The 19,031-nt window shown below is 39.2% G+C and overlaps 1 protein-coding gene across 1 annotated transcript in view; it reads left to right on the plus strand.

Moving 5' to 3' along the window:
• Window positions 1-5,441: 5,441 nt before the first annotated feature.
• LOC137255952 (uncharacterized) overlaps window positions 5,442-19,031 on the plus strand; it is a 92,218-nt gene continuing 78,628 nt past the window's right edge. The window contains exons 1-5 of the mRNA XM_067793561.1: window positions 5,442-5,516; window positions 6,284-6,433; window positions 6,895-7,038; window positions 7,731-7,865; window positions 9,459-9,494. Of these exons, the coding sequence (XP_067649662.1) occupies window positions 5,462-5,516; window positions 6,284-6,433; window positions 6,895-7,038; window positions 7,731-7,865; window positions 9,459-9,494 (520 nt within the window). The 5' untranslated portion in view covers window positions 5,442-5,461. The remainder of the gene's footprint in view (window positions 5,517-6,283; window positions 6,434-6,894; window positions 7,039-7,730; window positions 7,866-9,458; window positions 9,495-19,031) is intronic.

The following is a 19,031-nucleotide window of genomic DNA, read 5'->3' on the forward strand; positions in this document are numbered from 1 at the left end:
TTAAATGAAGAAAACAGAAATAGAGCCATTGGACGTCTGGAAGCTGGGGAAAGTCAGTCATCAGTTGCCAGACGTCTGAATGTGAGGCAGAGCACGATTTCCCGTCTCTGGCAACGATACAAGCAACACAACTCGACCAGAGACCGTCCAAGGAGTGGGAGACTAAGGGTGACAACTCCAGCACAAGACCGCTACATCCGGGTGCTTCATCTGCGTAATCGGGCCGTCACTGCTACGTATACCGCTGATCACGTTCCTGGGCTGCGTAGAGTCTCTCCACAAACCATCAGGAATCGCCTAAGAGAGCATGGAATTCGACCTATGTGACCTCATGCAGGACCTGTTCTGCATCCCCATCACCGTCGTGCACGTCTTCAGTACTGCAGGAACGTTCGGGCATGGGACCTCTTGAATTGGAGGAGGATCTGGTTCAGCGATGAGTCACGTTTTCTGCTGTACAGACATGATGGAAGGATGCGTGTTTACAGATGTCGAAATGAGAGATATGCTCGACAGTGCGTTCGTGAGGTCAACAGACACGGTGGTGGAGGTGTAATGATGTGGGGAGGCATATCTATGAACGGCAGGACACAGTCGGTGCATGTGCAAGGGAATCTCAATGCTGTACGCTACCGGGATGAAATTCTGAACCGTCATGTTGTTCCTACAATTGACGCTAGAAGGGAAATTTTCCAGCACGACAATGCAAGACCGCACACAGCACGCATTACCACGGATTTCCTTGCCAACAACAACATTACAGTTCTTCCATGGCCCTCAAAATCGCCGGATTTGAACCCAATTGAACATTTATGGGACCAATTGGGTAAACGGTTACGACGTCGACAGCCGCAGCCACAGACACGTCTACAGTTGGTGAATGCGTTGCGAGATGAGTGGAGAAGAATCCCACAAAGGCGGATACGACGTCTTATACAGTCAATGCCCAGGCGATGCAGAGCAGTGATTGATGCCCGTGGTGGTCACACCAGATACTGACTTTCTCACTATGCCATGGAAAATAGAGACGCTTAATACCACTGTGAATGATTGTATATGTCTTGACACACATTTGTTAATACCCGTGTGAATTATCATTGCTCAAGTTCCATTACTTTTTGTGCAATTTAAGTTAATAAATCATCTCTCATAACATTGGATTTTCACCTATGCGTTTCTTTTTTGGGCCAGTGTAGTATTATATACACTCTTCAAACAAAAGAAACGCGCTGGTGATTTTGAGAATACTGGAATCATGTATCTGTGGCAAAAAAATACACGTTTACTATTTCTTCCCTAAACGTCATCTTTGTGTCCCAAAACGTGGCAATTTTAACTCTTTCCTTTGTTTTAGAATCATCTGTAGAAATATTGGCCAAAACGTAAGCAAGAAAACATGCAAAACAAAATGCATGTGCAAGTAAACGGAAAAGCATCGATCACTATAAAAGATCAACGTTGTGTTTGTTTTTGCCTGGATAAGAGGAAATCACGACTGAGTGTTCGCCAATCGGGTAGATCGTGTGTTGGTGTGGGGTGCAATAGAAATAACACAAAGATCTGATTTAGAGGTGGTTAAGGGGAATATAACAGCGATTCGGCACATCAAAATTGGCCACTTGCTTCCGATTATGAACTGTCATAAGGCGTTGTTCCAGCATGACAACGCCACGTCCAGCATCTTGACAACACCACGTCCAGCATCTTGACAACGCCACGTCCAGCATCTTGACAACACCACGTCCAGCATCTTGACAACGCCACGTCCAGCATCTTGACAACACCACGTCCAGCATCTTGACAACGCCACGTCCAGCATCTTGACAACACCACGTCCAGCATCTTGACAACGCCACGTCCAGCATCTTGACAACGCCACGTCCAGCATCTTGACAGCACCACGTCCAGCATCTTGACAACGCCACGTCCAGCATCTTGACAACGCCACGTCCAGCATCTTGACAACGCCACGTCCAGCATCTTGACAACGCCACGTCCAGCATCTTGACAACACCACGTCAAATACAGCACACCTCATTGTCCGCTATATACCTTGCCAATTGGTCGATGTCTTGCCATGGCCTTTCTGATCACCAGACATAAACCGGATGGAAAATCTGTGAGATGGAGTCGATCGCTATATATACGAGGGGATGTCAATACGTTTTGAGCCTTGCATAGAAAAACATAAAATATTGGTATGAACCACATTTATTTTTCAACATTTTCTCCTTGTGAGTCAAGACATTTGTTCCATCTTTTCTGCCAGGCGCTGATGTCATCTGATGGTCCTCAAACCAAGCCTCAGTAGCAGCAATAAACTCATTATCAAGCTCATTTTCTGTCAATGTGAGCTGTTCAATATCTTCTGTGAGTAGGATACCAAAACTTATATATCACATCAGCTACACCCCAAGGTTCAATGTCGTACCATAGGCTGTGACACCTAGATATGAAAAATGTTCAAGGCTCAAAACGTATTGACATCCCTTCGTACGTCTTTGCATGCTTTTTAAAGACAACAATGCGACAGTACCCCTTTCACGATTCCATTGAGTTACGTTTCATTTGCAAGTTGAGAATATTCTGTGTTCATGTTTTGGTAAGCCCAAAGTAAGAACATGCGTTCTGCTTTGTTTAAATTTTATAAATTCTTTAATCTGTTACTTGAACTGATGCGCTTATTAATTTGGCTAATTGAACCGACTTCATGTCTTGTACTGGTAAACCTTGCCATACTCTACTAGTGACTCTAGTTATCGTTGGTCGTGGACTGCCTAATCCCTTTTTTCGCACTTGTATATGTTGTCCGTCCATTTAATAACATTGCACATCCACAGAGGTAAGAAGGTTCAGTGACTGGTTCATTTTACTAGAGGAATGGCTCACCTGACTGGTTCACTTAGCTTCAGCAATGGGTAACAGCACAAGAAATGGCTATGTCTGAAAATTACTTTTACACATTTTCATTTAAAAATGAACTCAAGAACTTGTTCACATTTCTCAAGCACTGGGTAGCTTTACTAGTAATGTTTGTATTTTAGTTTACTGTGACATTTGTTTACTTTTGGCGGGGAATGGTTAGCGCCTGCCAAGTTTCACATGCACTCATTAACAAAGACCAGGTGTTGGTTACCAGAAAACCCATAAAGTGGTTAACTTACCTAAGCACTGACCTTAACACAGAAATTAATACAGACTTTGGATATTTCTAGATTAATTTGACTTTTGCACTGACTATAACTGAAAGGGTTTGTTTGCTCAATAACCTGTGTTATTCTCGGAGTGAGTGAGTGATTGAGTGTAGTTTTACGCCGCTTTACGCAGTATTCAATGTCAAAGCAGGGGACATCAGAAATTGGTTTCATACATGCGGGGAATCGAAACCGGGTCTTGTTCCTGACGAACGAATGCTTTATCCACTGGGCTACCCCACCACCTTTATGTTAATCTCTGAGTTTCCACACGTTCAAGTGCAATCTTTCAGTGATGTGTTACCAAATTCCAACATTCTGTCATGTTCATTTCTTTGTTAATATACGTATGTAGGGTTGTACGCGATCACATTTACACACGGGTTTTCACAAACTGAATTTACAATCAGGAACTGTCTCATTTTCAAGCGGAACTTTGAAGACCCGGGTTCGATTCCCGACATGAGACACCGCAAATGCCATGCTTGTTGATAGAGGCGAGTCAGGATTGGAAGATCAGACTTGCTGACTAGGTTGATCATCACCATCACCATCATCATCATCATCATCATCATCATCATCATCATCATCATCATCACCACTACCATCATCACCACCACCACCATCATCATCCTCAAAATCTTTATTACGTGTGAAGGCCACAGGCCCATATACATACTGATATATACTGGACAAAATAAGTTAGGGATATTGGTATTTCATGATTCATATTTCATCAGTGTGTCATTGAATAAATAGATCATTATTCATAAATTCAAAATTTACAATACCCCTAGCTATTTTTGTCCAGTATACATAATTATTGTAAACAGGCATGAAGGCTTGCACGAAAAGAGAAAACAATTTCGTACAAATTCATAGCATTTACCTGTCTGCCTGCACAGATTATCATACACCTTCAGTGAAAATTATCAATAACATCTGTATGTATTGCTGTACTGAAATATTTTAAAATTTTGTTACCTATGTCTGGTTTTCTAACTTTTCTGTCATTGTGTATGCATGATAGATAACACGGGCTAGATTGTTTAAGTCTACCATTTTGTGTTGTTTAAACGATTAACGTTACCATATGAACTTGCAAATTCACAGGGAATACCTACCCCGGAGTTACTTATAAGCTGGACATAGCAACAAAAAGTGATAACCATCTTCTGAATCTACTTTACATGCAGGATAATTTCTATGAGGTACATAAATATTTTACCACCTTTCTATGTTATTCTTTAACGTAAGGCACAAGCTATTCCTTTAACCAGTATTTTACGTCAAATGTGTGGATACTGCCTGTCTCTATCTATGTGCAATTGCCTGTATGTGTGTCTGTGCTTGCAAAACCACGTTTAGCCATGGTTATGGATTTTACGTGGGCATCAATCGGTACATAGGGACAATGAATCCTGTTTAGCTGATTTGTGTTCAATTGATCGAATTAAATACTTCAGATGTGTTTTGTTTATAGTTGTGAAAAAATCATTAATCTTGTGTAAGCAATTTGCTCATCTTGTCATTCTGTACTAACGTCAGTAATTATATGTAAGTGAGTGAGGGCAAGAATCCAGAAATACCGCGGGAAAGTTCACACATGTTCACCAGGGTGGGAATCGACCCGGTCTCTGGCTTCACGAGGAATGCCTGAATCACTGGGCTACACTGATTTATTGCCTTCAGATGTGACCGTGTCGCTTTATCGTTTCTGTAAATGAAGGCGTGAAGGCGTGAAGGCGTGAAGGCAGTGTGAAGATACAGTTAAAACCGACCTTCAGCAACCTATAGATGTTGTAAGAGGCGACTAAAGGATCGCGTTGTCAATCTCGCTGACTTGCTAGAATCGCGTCTTCGTATCCAAACTGTGTAGGTCGATGTTCGTGCTACCGGTGTTCACGGTATTGTCTGATCACTTGATTTTTTATTGACTTCAGCATAGAAGTAATAGTTGGATGTTCGATGTACCATTACGAGGCCGGTCGTAACCAACAGAAAAGTAGATAAAAAAATTAATAAAACGAATGAAAAATATAACCAAATAGGTTATTCAGTCGCTTTCGCGAATATTTTCCATTCATTAAGGTTGAACCGCCCAAACTAACATTAATCTCTGTACCCTGAATGTTCTACAGCCACATATACCGAAGACAGTGATAAGATAAATATAGGAACGACGGGAGCGTGGCATTAAGTCCACTACAATGTATACTCAGGTACTATCAGTTATTCTTATCTGATAGATATAGCTTTTGTCCAACATGGCGACGTTAACTCTCATACTGCTTGCCATATGTATCGGGTCAACAACACAAGGTGAGACCACAATTTTGGAAGAAATGAGTCAGTGTGTTTTAACGCCACTTAAAGCTTTGTCACTGCGCTGTATATCAGAAATGGGCTTCACAATGACATTGCACGTGAAGACTCGAACCTGGCTCTCCTACGTAACGGACGAACGCTTCCTTCAGCACAACTACCCGAGCCTGAGGTCTTCATTTACCAATTCAGTTACCTCAGACTGCTCAGTTGCGTTTACAAAATCTATTTGTTTGTTTGTTTCCTTAACACCTCCTCAGCAGTATTACAGGTATGTGAGCGTGGTTCGTGAATAACTGAGTAGGGGCGGTGGGGTAGCCTAGTGGTTGAAGCGTTCGCCCATCACCCCGAAGACCCGGGTTCGATTCCTCCATATGGATACATTGTGTGAAGCCCACTTCTGGTGTCCCCAGTCGTGATGTTGCTGGAATATTGCTAAAGTCGGCGTAGAACCATATCTACTCACTCACTCAGAGAATAACACCGAACCGGATAATTATTGAGCCAACAAGCCGTTGCAGATGAAGTCAGTGGAAAAAGTCGATTTTTTAGTAGATATTTAAACATTTGGGTCAGTTTAGATAACGTCAGCGCTCACTCACTATAACTGAGCATCCAGATGCTAAATTGGTTTTACCTAACGGTTGTCGTCTTGGCAGCACGGGTAAACAACGTCAAACAAAAAATAAAAAAGAGCAGGTGAAAAGGTTGGACCTAAAACAACACTTTATTTACGTAAACTGTATAACCTGTGATTTCTGAAGAGACACTGATGAAGTGCCAGAGCGGTGGACACACCTACACCCTCGGACAAAAGTACGTGGAGGGCATCTGCGAGATCTGCACCTGTGAACTGACCGGACCCAAATGTAATAGTGGAGTACTGTGTACGCTGGGAAAACGAGAGGATAGGGGTAAGGTGGCGATGATGGTTCTGTAGCATTTCTGGTTTTGCTTTAAACTATCAGGAAAAGTTAAGCTTAGATGTATGTCCAGTGGAACACTACCTTCCGCATTTAAACCGAATTTGATGTAGTTACACCACAGAAGCTGTTGTCAATGCTCTTTAAGAAATTCTTAACTTTGATCGTAAGTTACGGGTTACTAACTGACTTAAGAAGTTCGTTTCGAGAATACCTTGCCAGGAGAACTGCAAATTGTAAGCAATACAGGTAGAGAGGCGGGTGTTGCTAGAAACCTGGGCCTATATTTTCTAAGCCCTCTTAGCGCTAAGATAGTCATGAGTGTCATACATTAACATTAACTTACGACTATCTTAGCGCGGAGATAGCTTCGAAAATCTAGACCCTGGGCCTAGTAGTTTCAGAGAGTATGCTTATTTCATGGTTTGTTGCAAACTTTAAAAATCCTTCAGCTGTTGAGACGCCGACATGTGTGCAAAACGGAATCACCTACCACGTGGGAGACACCTTCAGCGATGGCTGCAACACCTGCATGTGTGACAAGTGGGGGGCCCTCTGTACCGCTATGTACTGTGGTCCACAACTCGGCAAGAGAGGTATGGTGGTTTCGTGCGTGTGTACATGCGTGTTTTGTGTAGGCTGAGAGGAGAGTACAGCAATTCTCTTTCCGCGGATGTGTCCATTCATTGTGTCAGGATCTGCTGTTCTGACTATCGCTGATGGTTTATCAGTGCGTGTGTCTGTGTGTATGTTTCTTTTTTTGTGAGTGTATATGTGTGTGTGTGTGCGTATTGTGTATTGTATGCGTTGCGCGCTGGTGTTGTTCTTGTTGTGCGAGTGTATGTCTATGTTTATGTGTATGTGTTATATGTTTCGTTTTTGTTGTGTGAGTGTATGTATGTGCGTGCGTGCGTGCATGTATGTATGTATGTATATATGTGTGTGCATGTGTGCGTGTGTGACTGTGTGTATGTTTCGTGTTTGCTTCCTTCTTGTTGTGTGAGAGCGTGTCTGTGCATGAGGATGAGAATGTGCGTGCGTGACTGTGTTTATGTTTGTGCAGTAATCCCGTTTGTTTTGTTTTTGTTGTGTGAGTGTGTGCGTCTATGTACAATTGTGAGCCTGTGTGCATGCGTGCATTCGTTACATCCGCCAGATTGTTATAACCGTGTTAGTTATAACAAAACTTTACTGTACATAATTTACACCTGAAAGTAGTATCCAACCTAACACATGTTGGTCAACACCTGTGAGTATAAACATCCATCTGAACCTACTCCTGTTCCAGGCAGCACGTGTGAGTATGGCGGAGTGAGCCACGCCATAGGAGATACCTTCTCTACCGGATGCCACTATTGTGTATGTGAGGACACGGGACCAAGATGTATTGCTCTACCCTGCAAAAAACGTCAATCATCCAAAAGTAAGCATTTAATTTAACAGACAGTACTTTAGCAACAGTCCAGTAATATCACGGCGAGTGACACTTTATATGGGCTTCATACATTTCACCCATGTGAGGACTCGAACTCGATTCTTCGGCGTGACGAGCGAACGGTTTAACCAGTAGGCTTCGTCACGGCCCCTTTCCATGGGGAGGTTGATCAGATCCAAAAATGGAAGATTTCTCACTTTTAAGTTTTTTAGTTACTCTAAGGTTTCCTGATTCTGTCAGGCAGAAAACAGGGCCACACTTCCATCTATAAAAGAATGGAATTTTTATCCGAATGTTACTTTTGAATAGGTCCCTACTCACGTCATATCGAATTGTGCTAGTCTTCGCTGTAATATGCTCCATAATATACCTCATACGCTATTCAAAATATTAAAACCAACTCTTTCAATCAGCATTAATAGAGGAACTGACGGACAGGCGCATGAATGCAACTTTAGGTTCAGCTTCCTCGTTGCACAGATAAATGTTTGAAGCGTGCATAAAAGTTCTGAGAACGACCTTAACCCCACTCTCCTGCACTCTACCTTACCGTGAAGTTCCGAGTTACATCGATCTTCTTACCTGTAGATAGATGATGTCATCGAAATGATGTCATCGAAAAGCCATGGGTTTGTAAGACACTGACTATTGTTTCCGTTTCAAAAGATGGTATTACCATTTTCATGGTATCTGGAAAATATTTGAACTGGCGAAGTTCCGGTTTAGAATTGATATTCAGCAACCCATGCCTGTCGTAAAAAAACAAAAAAACCAACAACTACTAACAGATCGGCTGGTCAAACTCCCTGACATGGTTGACACATCGTATCCAAACTGCCTATGACGATGTTCATGACGTCAGTCACCGACGCCCCCTTGTGGCACCGTCTGTAAAAAGCAATATATCAATAAAGGTTCATACAAGTAAACTTTTTACTGCTAGTATTCATATGTTTGTTTTTGCTAGATATGTTTCAGTACTGATATGACATAAGCAGGAAAATAAATTTTCAGGGAAGTATGTAGGATTTGACAAATTAAGTACCTTCTGAAAAAGCCAGAAATTAAAACAAATATTGATTCATCACAACAAAGATCTATATAATAGCAAAATTTTCTTATGAAAACTTGCACTTGATTAATAGTTAAAAATAAATATATGTTTTCATGCGTATCAAAATTATACATGTCCATGTATAAGTGTATGTGAGTGTTTGCGTGTGCGTGTACGTGCGTGCGTGCGTGCGTGCGTGCGAGTGTGTTGATTCATTTCAAGGGAGAACCAAACAGAACAGTTCGTTACATCCGTCGGTTCGTTATGACCGTGTTAGTTATAACAGCAAACAAACCAGCCGAACACATTTAAAGTAGACACAGATAGCTGCACACTTCACTTTGCTGCTTACACGGTGAAATACTTTCAAGAAACCTTTGCATACATAGGCACAATATTTGCCAAACATTTATTCAGCTAGAAATGATTAAGGTTTCAAGTAGAAGTAGAATCGATGTGTATCGAATGTTTCTCACATAACACTTTTTAGCATTGAAATTATTATTAACATATTTTGACATTTTCAGCATCGTGCATGCACGACGGGAAGATCTACAAAGAAGGTGAGTATTACGTTCAAGCTTGCCGGGAGTGCACGTGTACCGCGGGATTGTGGAAGTGTGGTTCGTACTGGATGTGTGAACTGGGACGATAGAAAACATGCGACGCGGCAAAATTCTAATGAAAATAAAAACATTCGACCATTGTTCACTGTTAATTTAATCAGATTGCTTTATCTAATGAGTATCGTTGCCACTTTGTTGTTGTAAGGTATTCTTGATATTAGAAATAGACACTGAGTTACAGACTAGGGGACATAAAGTAACATGTGACATGCCTTTTCATTCTGAATACGTCATCAATAACCCCGTTATTGAATGTCTTTGGGTACACGTAAAATGAGCAAAGTAAGACATTTTGAAAATATGGATTTGACCGAAATAGAAACACCATCAAGAATACAACTATTATCAAATCGTACATTGACTAAGCATTAGCAGGAACACTAAATTATGCTTATATCCCGGGTCACAGGTTTCAAATTCATCACCATCGAATAGCCATTTTTGTCGTTAGCAGCTAAGAAACATCGACGAATGCATGCTTTCTTTTGATCCACAATATAGTTGTATACGGGTTACCTATAGCTTAAGTCTAAACAACTCTACAGGGTTAGAACTGATTTTCAACAACATCAGCTTGTCAAAAGAGGCGACTTACGGGATCAGGTGGCCTGGTTGACACATATCATCGTATCAAAATTGCGTCAATCGATGCTCATGATGTTGATCACTGGATTGGCTGGTCCAGACTAGATTATTTACAGACCACAGCCATATAAAATGGAATACTGCTGAGTGCAGTCACAACAAACAAAAACAACCAGGCCGTTCATGATATGAGCGATCACCGGCTATCTTCAAAATGTGTGTAAAACGATCCGCTTACAATTATTATCGTACTGTATGAATATAGTTTTTCGGCGTATTTAGATATATTCAAGGAATAAACGTGAAGACTCTTGAAGAAGGTCTCACACACTGAATCATACCAGATCATCTACAAAATGATTTGGTATTTTCTGCTGTTAACCGCATCGCCACCCTAATGTCCCTTTGATGTAAGTCCCCGCGTTTATATCGCTGAACTCTACTAGGCGACATTACACTCACCCACCCTCAAGTAATTGGACGTACACGTAAATAACTAGGGCTGTATGGACGCATCGACGGTAAACTATCGATGGTTTAGTAAGCGATTGCAGTTGATTAATGCGCCGCGCAAAGTGCAGGATGTTTGGTTGCAGACTTGTCTCTTCATTGAGTTTATATTGCACCTGTTTACTTGATCTAGGTTTCAAGTTTCTTGTCAGTTATTAAAAGAGACTGAAACTACTTCAGCTTGTCTTGATTTCACATAAAGTATTCATTCAATTGGGAAATGACTTCAATGAGACAATTCAAGGAGAGAAAAACTATCGCAAAGATATACACACGGACTCAGGTCACGCGAAGGAAGAAGATCAAACAAGAAGCTGCGTTGTACAATGCTCCTTTCCGTACATCACCAAGTATAAATACAAAGAAAAAAATCAATACAAAGTACTGTTTAATTGACGGGAACCTACAGTTCGCTGTCTAACGAGAATATGTATCAAGGTAAGGGTGGGGTGAACACTGTGCTGTCAGCCTCATCTATGTAGAAGATGCTTATACCTGCAAATACTTTACTTACATCTACGTATAGAGGATAGGTACAGCGACATCGGTGACATTCCAGTCTACGTATAGAGGATGGGTACAGCGACATCGGTGACATTCCAGTCTACGTATAGAGGATAGGTACAGCGACATCGGTGACATTCCAGTCTACATATTCCAGATGATACCTATATCTGTATAGATGACACCTACATGTGCACAGATTATACATCTGAATGTACACAGATGATACCTACATCTCCATAGATGACACCTACATGTGCACAGATTATACATTTGAATGTACACAGATGATACCTACATCTGTACAGATGACACCTACATGTGCACAGATTATACATCTGAATGTACACAGATGATACCTACATCTGTATAGATGACACCTACATGTGCACAGATTAAACATTTGAATGTACACACATGATACCTACATCTGTATAGATGACACCTACATGTGCACAGATTAAACATTTGAATGTACACACATGATACCTATATCTGTATAGATGACACGTACATGTGCACAGATTATACATTTGAATGTACACAGATGATACCTACATCTCCATAGATGACACCTACATGTGCACAGATTATACATTTGAATGTACACAGATGATACCTACATCTGTATAGATGACACCTACATGTACACAGATTATACATTTGAATGTACACAGATGATACATACATCTGAATAGATGACACCTACATCTACACAGATTATATATCTGAATGTACACAGATGATACCTACATCTGCATAGATGACACCTACATGTGCACAGATTGTACATTTGAGTGTACACACATGATACCTAGATCTGTATAGATGACACCTACATGTGCACAGATTATACATTTGAATGTACACAGATGATACCTACATCTGCATAGATGACACCTACATGTACACAGGTTATACATCTGAATGTACACAGATGATGCCTACATCTGTATAGATGACACCTACATGTGCACAGATTAAACATTTGAATGTACACACATGATACCTATATCTGTATAGATGACACCTACATGTGCACAGATTATACATTTGAATGTACACAGATGATACCTACATCTCCATAGATGACACCTACATGTGCATAGATTATACATTTGAATGTACACAGATGATACCTACATCTCCATAGATGACACCTACATGTGCACAGATTATACATTTGAATGTACACAGATGATACCTATATCTGTATAGATGACACCTACATGTGCACAGATTATACATCTGAATGTACACAGATGACACTTACATCTACATAGATGACACCTACATGTGCACAGATTATGCATTTGAATGTACACACATGATACCTACATCTGTATAGATGACACCTACATGTGCACAGATTATACATCTGAATGTACACAGATGATACCTACATCTGCATAGATGACACCTACATGTGCACAGATTATACATGTGAATGTACACAGATGATACCTACATCTGTATAGATGACACCTACATGTACACAGATTATACATTTGAATGTACACAGATGATACATACATCTGTATAGATGACACCTACATCTACACAGATTATACATCTGAATGTACACAGATGATACCTACATCTGCATAGATGACACCTACATGTGCACAGATTATACATTTGAATGTACACAAATGATACCTACATCTGCATAGATGACACCTACATGTGCACAGATTATACATTTGAATGTACACAGATGATACCTACATCTGCATAGATGACACCTACATGTACACAGATTATACATCTGAATGTACACAGATGATACCTACATCTGTATAGATGACACCTACATGTGCACAGATTATACATCTAAATGTACACAGATGATACCTACATCTGCATAGATGACACCTACATGTGCACAGATTGTACATTTGAATGTACACACATGATACCTACATCTGTATAGATGACACCTACATGTGCACAGATTATATATTTGAATGTACACAGATGATACCTACATCTGCATAGATGACACCTACATGTACACAGGTTATACATCTGAATGTACACAGATGATGCCTACATCTGTATAGATGACACCTACATGTGCACAGATTAAACATTTGAATGTACACACATGATACCTATATCTGTATAGATGACACCTACATGTGCACAGATTATACATTTGAATGTACACAGATGATACCTACATCTCCATAGATGACACCTACATGTGCATAGATTATACATTTGAATGTACACAGATGATACCTACATCTCCATAGATGACACCTACATGTGCACAGATTATACATTTGAATGTACACAGATGATACCTATATCTGTATAGATGACACCTACATGTGCACAGATTATACATCTGAATGTACACAGATGATACCTACATCTCCATAGATGACACCTACATGTGCATAGATTATACATTTGAATGTACACAGATGATACCTACATCTCCATAGATGACACCTACATGTGCACAGATTATACATTTGAATGTACACAGATGATACCTATATCTGTACAGATGACACCTACATGTGCACAGATTATACATCTGAATGTACACAGATGATACCTACATCTGTATAGATGACACCTACATGTGCACAGATTAAACATTTGAATGTACACACATGATACCTATATCTGTATAGATGACACGTACATGTGCATAGATTATACATCTGAATGTACACAGATGATACCTACATCTCCATAGATGACACCTACATGTGCACAGATTATACATTTGAATGTACACAGATGATACCTACATCTGTATAGATGACACCTACATGTACACAGATTATACATTTGAATGTACACAGATGATACATACATCTGAATAGATGACACCTACATCTACACAGATTATACATCTGAATGTACACAGATGATACCTACATCTCCATAGATGACACCTACATGTGCACAGATTGTACATTTGAGTGTACACACATGATACCTAGATCTGTATAGATGACACCTACATGTGCACAGATTACACATTTGAATGTACACAGATGATACCTACATCTGCATAGATGACACCTACATGTACACAGGTTATACATCTGAATGTACACAGATGATGCCTACATCTGTATAGATGACACCTACATGTGCACAGATTAAACATTTGAATGTACACACATGATACCTATATCTGTATAGATGACACCTACATGTGCACAGATTATACATTTGAATGTACACAGATGATGCCTACATCTCCATAGATGACACCTACATGTGCATAGATTATACATTTGAATGTACACAGATGATACCTACATCTCCATAGATGACACCTACATGTGCATAGATTATACATTTGAATGTACACAGATGATACCTACATCTGTATAGATGACACCTACATGTGCACAGATTATACATTTGAATGTACACAGATGATACCTACATCTCCATAGATGACACCTACATGTGCATAGATTATACATTTGAATGTACACAGATGATACCTATATCTGTATAGATGACACCTACATGTGCACAGATTATACATTTGAATGTACACAGATGATACCTACATCTCCATAGATGACACCTACATGTGCATAGATTATACATTTGAATGTACACAGATGATACCTACATCTCCATAGATGACACCTACATGTGCACAGATTATACATTTGAATGTACACAGATGATACCTATATCTGTATAGATGACACCTACATGTGCATAGATTATACATTTGAATGTACACAGATGATACCTACATCTGTATAGATGACACCTACATGTGCACAGATTATACATTTGAATGTATACAGATGATACCTACATCTGTGTAGATGACACCTACATGTGCACAGATTAAACATTTGAATGTACACACATGATACCTATGTCTGTATAGATGACACGTACATGTGCACAGATTATACATTTGAATGTACACAGATGATAACTACATCTCCATAGATGACACCTACATGTGCATAGATTATACATCTGAATGTACACAGATGATACCTACATCTCCATAGATGACACCTACATGTGCACAGATTATACATTTGAATGTACACAGATGATACCTACATCTGCATAGATGACACCTACATGTGCATAGATTATACATTTGAATGTACACAGATGATACCTACATCTCCATAGATGACACCTACATGTGCACAGATTATACATTTGAATGTACACAGATGATACCTATATCTGTATAGATGACACCTACATGTGCACAGATTATACATCTGAATGTACACACATGATACCTACATCTCCATAGATGACACCTACATGTGCATAGATTATACATTTGAATGTACACAGATGATACCTACATCTCCATAGATGACACCTACATGTGCACAGATTATACATTTGAATGTACACAGATGATACCTATATCTGTATAGATGACAACTACATGTGCACAGATTATACATCTGAATGTACACAGATGATACCTACATCTCCATAGATGACACCTACATGTGCATAGATTATACATTTGAATGTACACAGATGATACCTACATCTCCATAGATGACACCTACATGTGCACAGATTATACATTTGAATGTACACAGATGATACCTATATCTGTATAGATGACACCTACATGTGCATAGATTATACATTTGAATGTACACAGATGATACCTACATCTGTATAGATGACACCTACATGTGCACAGATTATACATTTGAATGTATACAGATGATACCTACATCTGTGTAGATGACACCTACATGTGCACAGATTAAACATTTGAATGTACACACATGATACCTATATCTGTATAGATGACACGTACATGTGCACAGATTATACATTTGAATGTACACAGATGATACCTACATCTCCATAGATGACACCTACATGTGCATAGATTATACATCTGAATGTACACAGATGATACCTACATCTCCATAGATGACACCTACATGTGCACAGATTATACATTTGAATGTACACAGATGATACCTACATCTGCATAGATGACACCTACATGTGCACAGATTATACATCTGAATGTACACAGATGATACCTACATCTGTATAGATGACACCTACATGTGCACAGATTATACACCTGAATGTACACAGATGATACCTATATCTGTATAGATGACACCTACATGTGCACAGATTAGAAAATTTGAATGTACACAGATGATACCTATATCTGTATAGATGACACCTACATGTGCACAGATTATACATTTGAATGTACACAGATGATACCTACATCTGCATAGATGACACCTACATGTGCACAGATCATACATCTGAGTGTACACACATGATATCTACATCTGTATAGATGACACCTACATGTGCACAGATTATACATTTGAATGTACACAGATGATACCTACATCTACATAGATTACACCTACATGTGCACAGATTATACATTTGAATGTACACAGATGATACCTACATCTACATAGATGACACCTACATGTGCACAGATTATACATTTGAATGTACACAGATGATACATACATCTGCATAGATGACACCTACATGTGCACAGATTATACATTTGAATGTAAACAGATGATACCTACATCTGTATAGATGACACCTACATGTACACAGATTATACATCTGAATGTACACAGATGATACCTACATCTGTATAGATGACACGTACATGTGCACAGATTATACATCTGAATGTACACACATGATACCTACATCTGTATAGATGACACCTACATGTGCACAGATTATACATTTGAATGTATACAGATGATACCTACATCTGTATAGATGACACCTACATGTGCGCAGATTAAACATTTGAATGTACACAGATGATACCTACATCTCCATAGATGACACCTACATGTGCATAGATTATACATCTGAATGTACACAGATGATACCTACATCTGTATAGATGACACCTACATGTGCACAGATTATACATTTGAATGTACACAGATGATACCTACATCTGCATAGATGACACCTACATGTGCACAGATTATACATCTGAATGTACACAGATGATACCTACATCTGCATAGATGACACCTACATGTGCACAGATTATACACCTGAATGTACACAGATGATACCTATATCTGTATAGATGACACCTACACGTGCACAGATTATACATTTGAATGTACACAGATGATACCTATATCTGTATAGATGACACCTACATGTGCACAGATTATACATCTGAATGTACACAGATGATACCTACATCTGCATAGATGACACCTACATGTGCACAGATTATACATCTGAATGTACACAGATGATACCTACATCTGTATAGATGACACCTACATGTGCACAGTTTACACACCTGAATGTACACAGATGATACCTATATCTGTATAGATGACACCTACATGTGCACAGATTATACATTTGAATGTACACAGATGATACCTACATCTACATAAATGACACCTACATGTGCACAGATTATACATTTGAATGTACACAGATGATACCTACATCTGCATAGATGACACCTACATGTGCACAGATCATACATCTGAATGTACACACATGATATCTACATCTGAATAGATGACACCTACATGTGCACAGATTATACATTTGAATGTACACAGATGATACCTACATCTACATAAATGACACCTACATGTGCACAGATTATACATTTGAATGTACACAGATGATACCTACATCTGCATAGATGACACCTACATGTGCACAGATCATACATCTGAATGTACACACATGATATCTACATCTGAATACATGACACCTACATGTGCACAGATTATACATTTGAATGTACACAGATGATACCTACATCTACATAGATGACACCTACATGTGCACAGATTATACATTTGAATGTACACAGATGATACATACATCTGCATAGATGACACCTACATGTGCACAGATTATACATTTGAATGTACACAGATGATACCTACATCTGTATAGATGACACCTACATGTACACAGATTATACATTTGAATGTACACAGATGATACCTACTTCTACATATGTGACACCTACATGTGCACAGATTATACATTTGAATGTACACAGATGATACCTACATCTACATATGTGACACCTACATGTGCACAGATTATACATTTGAATGTACACACATGATACCTATATCTGTATAGATGACACCTACATGTGCACAGATTATACATCTGAATGTACACAGATGATACCTACATCTGCATAGATGACACCTACATGTGCACAGATTATACATTTGAATGTACACAGATGATACCTACATCTGCATAGATGACACCTACATGTACACAGATTATACATCTGAATGTACACAGATGATACCTACATCTGTATAGATGACACCTACATGTGCACAGATTATACATCTAAATGTACACAGATGATACCTACATCTGCATAGATGACACCTACATGTGCACAGATTAAACATTTGAATGTACACACATGATACCTATATCTGTATAGATGACACCTACATGTGCACAGATTATACATTTGAATGTACACAGATGATACCTACATCTGTATAGATGACACCTACATGTGCATAGATTATACATTTGAATGTACACAGATGATACCTACATCTCCATAGATGACACCTACATGTGCACAGATTATACATTTGAATGTACACAGATGATACCTATATCGGTATAGATGACACCTACATGTGCACAGATTATACATCTGAATGTACACAGATGATACCTACATCTCCATAGATGACACCTACATGTGCATAGATTATACATTTGAATGTACACAGATGATACCTACATCTCCATAGATGATACCTACATGTGCACAGATTATACATTTGAATGTATACAGATGATACCTACATCTGTATAGATGACACCTACATGTGCACAGATTAT

This window comes from Haliotis asinina, chromosome 11 (genome assembly GCF_037392515.1).
Source record: "Haliotis asinina isolate JCU_RB_2024 chromosome 11, JCU_Hal_asi_v2, whole genome shotgun sequence".
Taxonomy (NCBI): Eukaryota; Metazoa; Mollusca; class Gastropoda; order Lepetellida; family Haliotidae; genus Haliotis; species Haliotis asinina.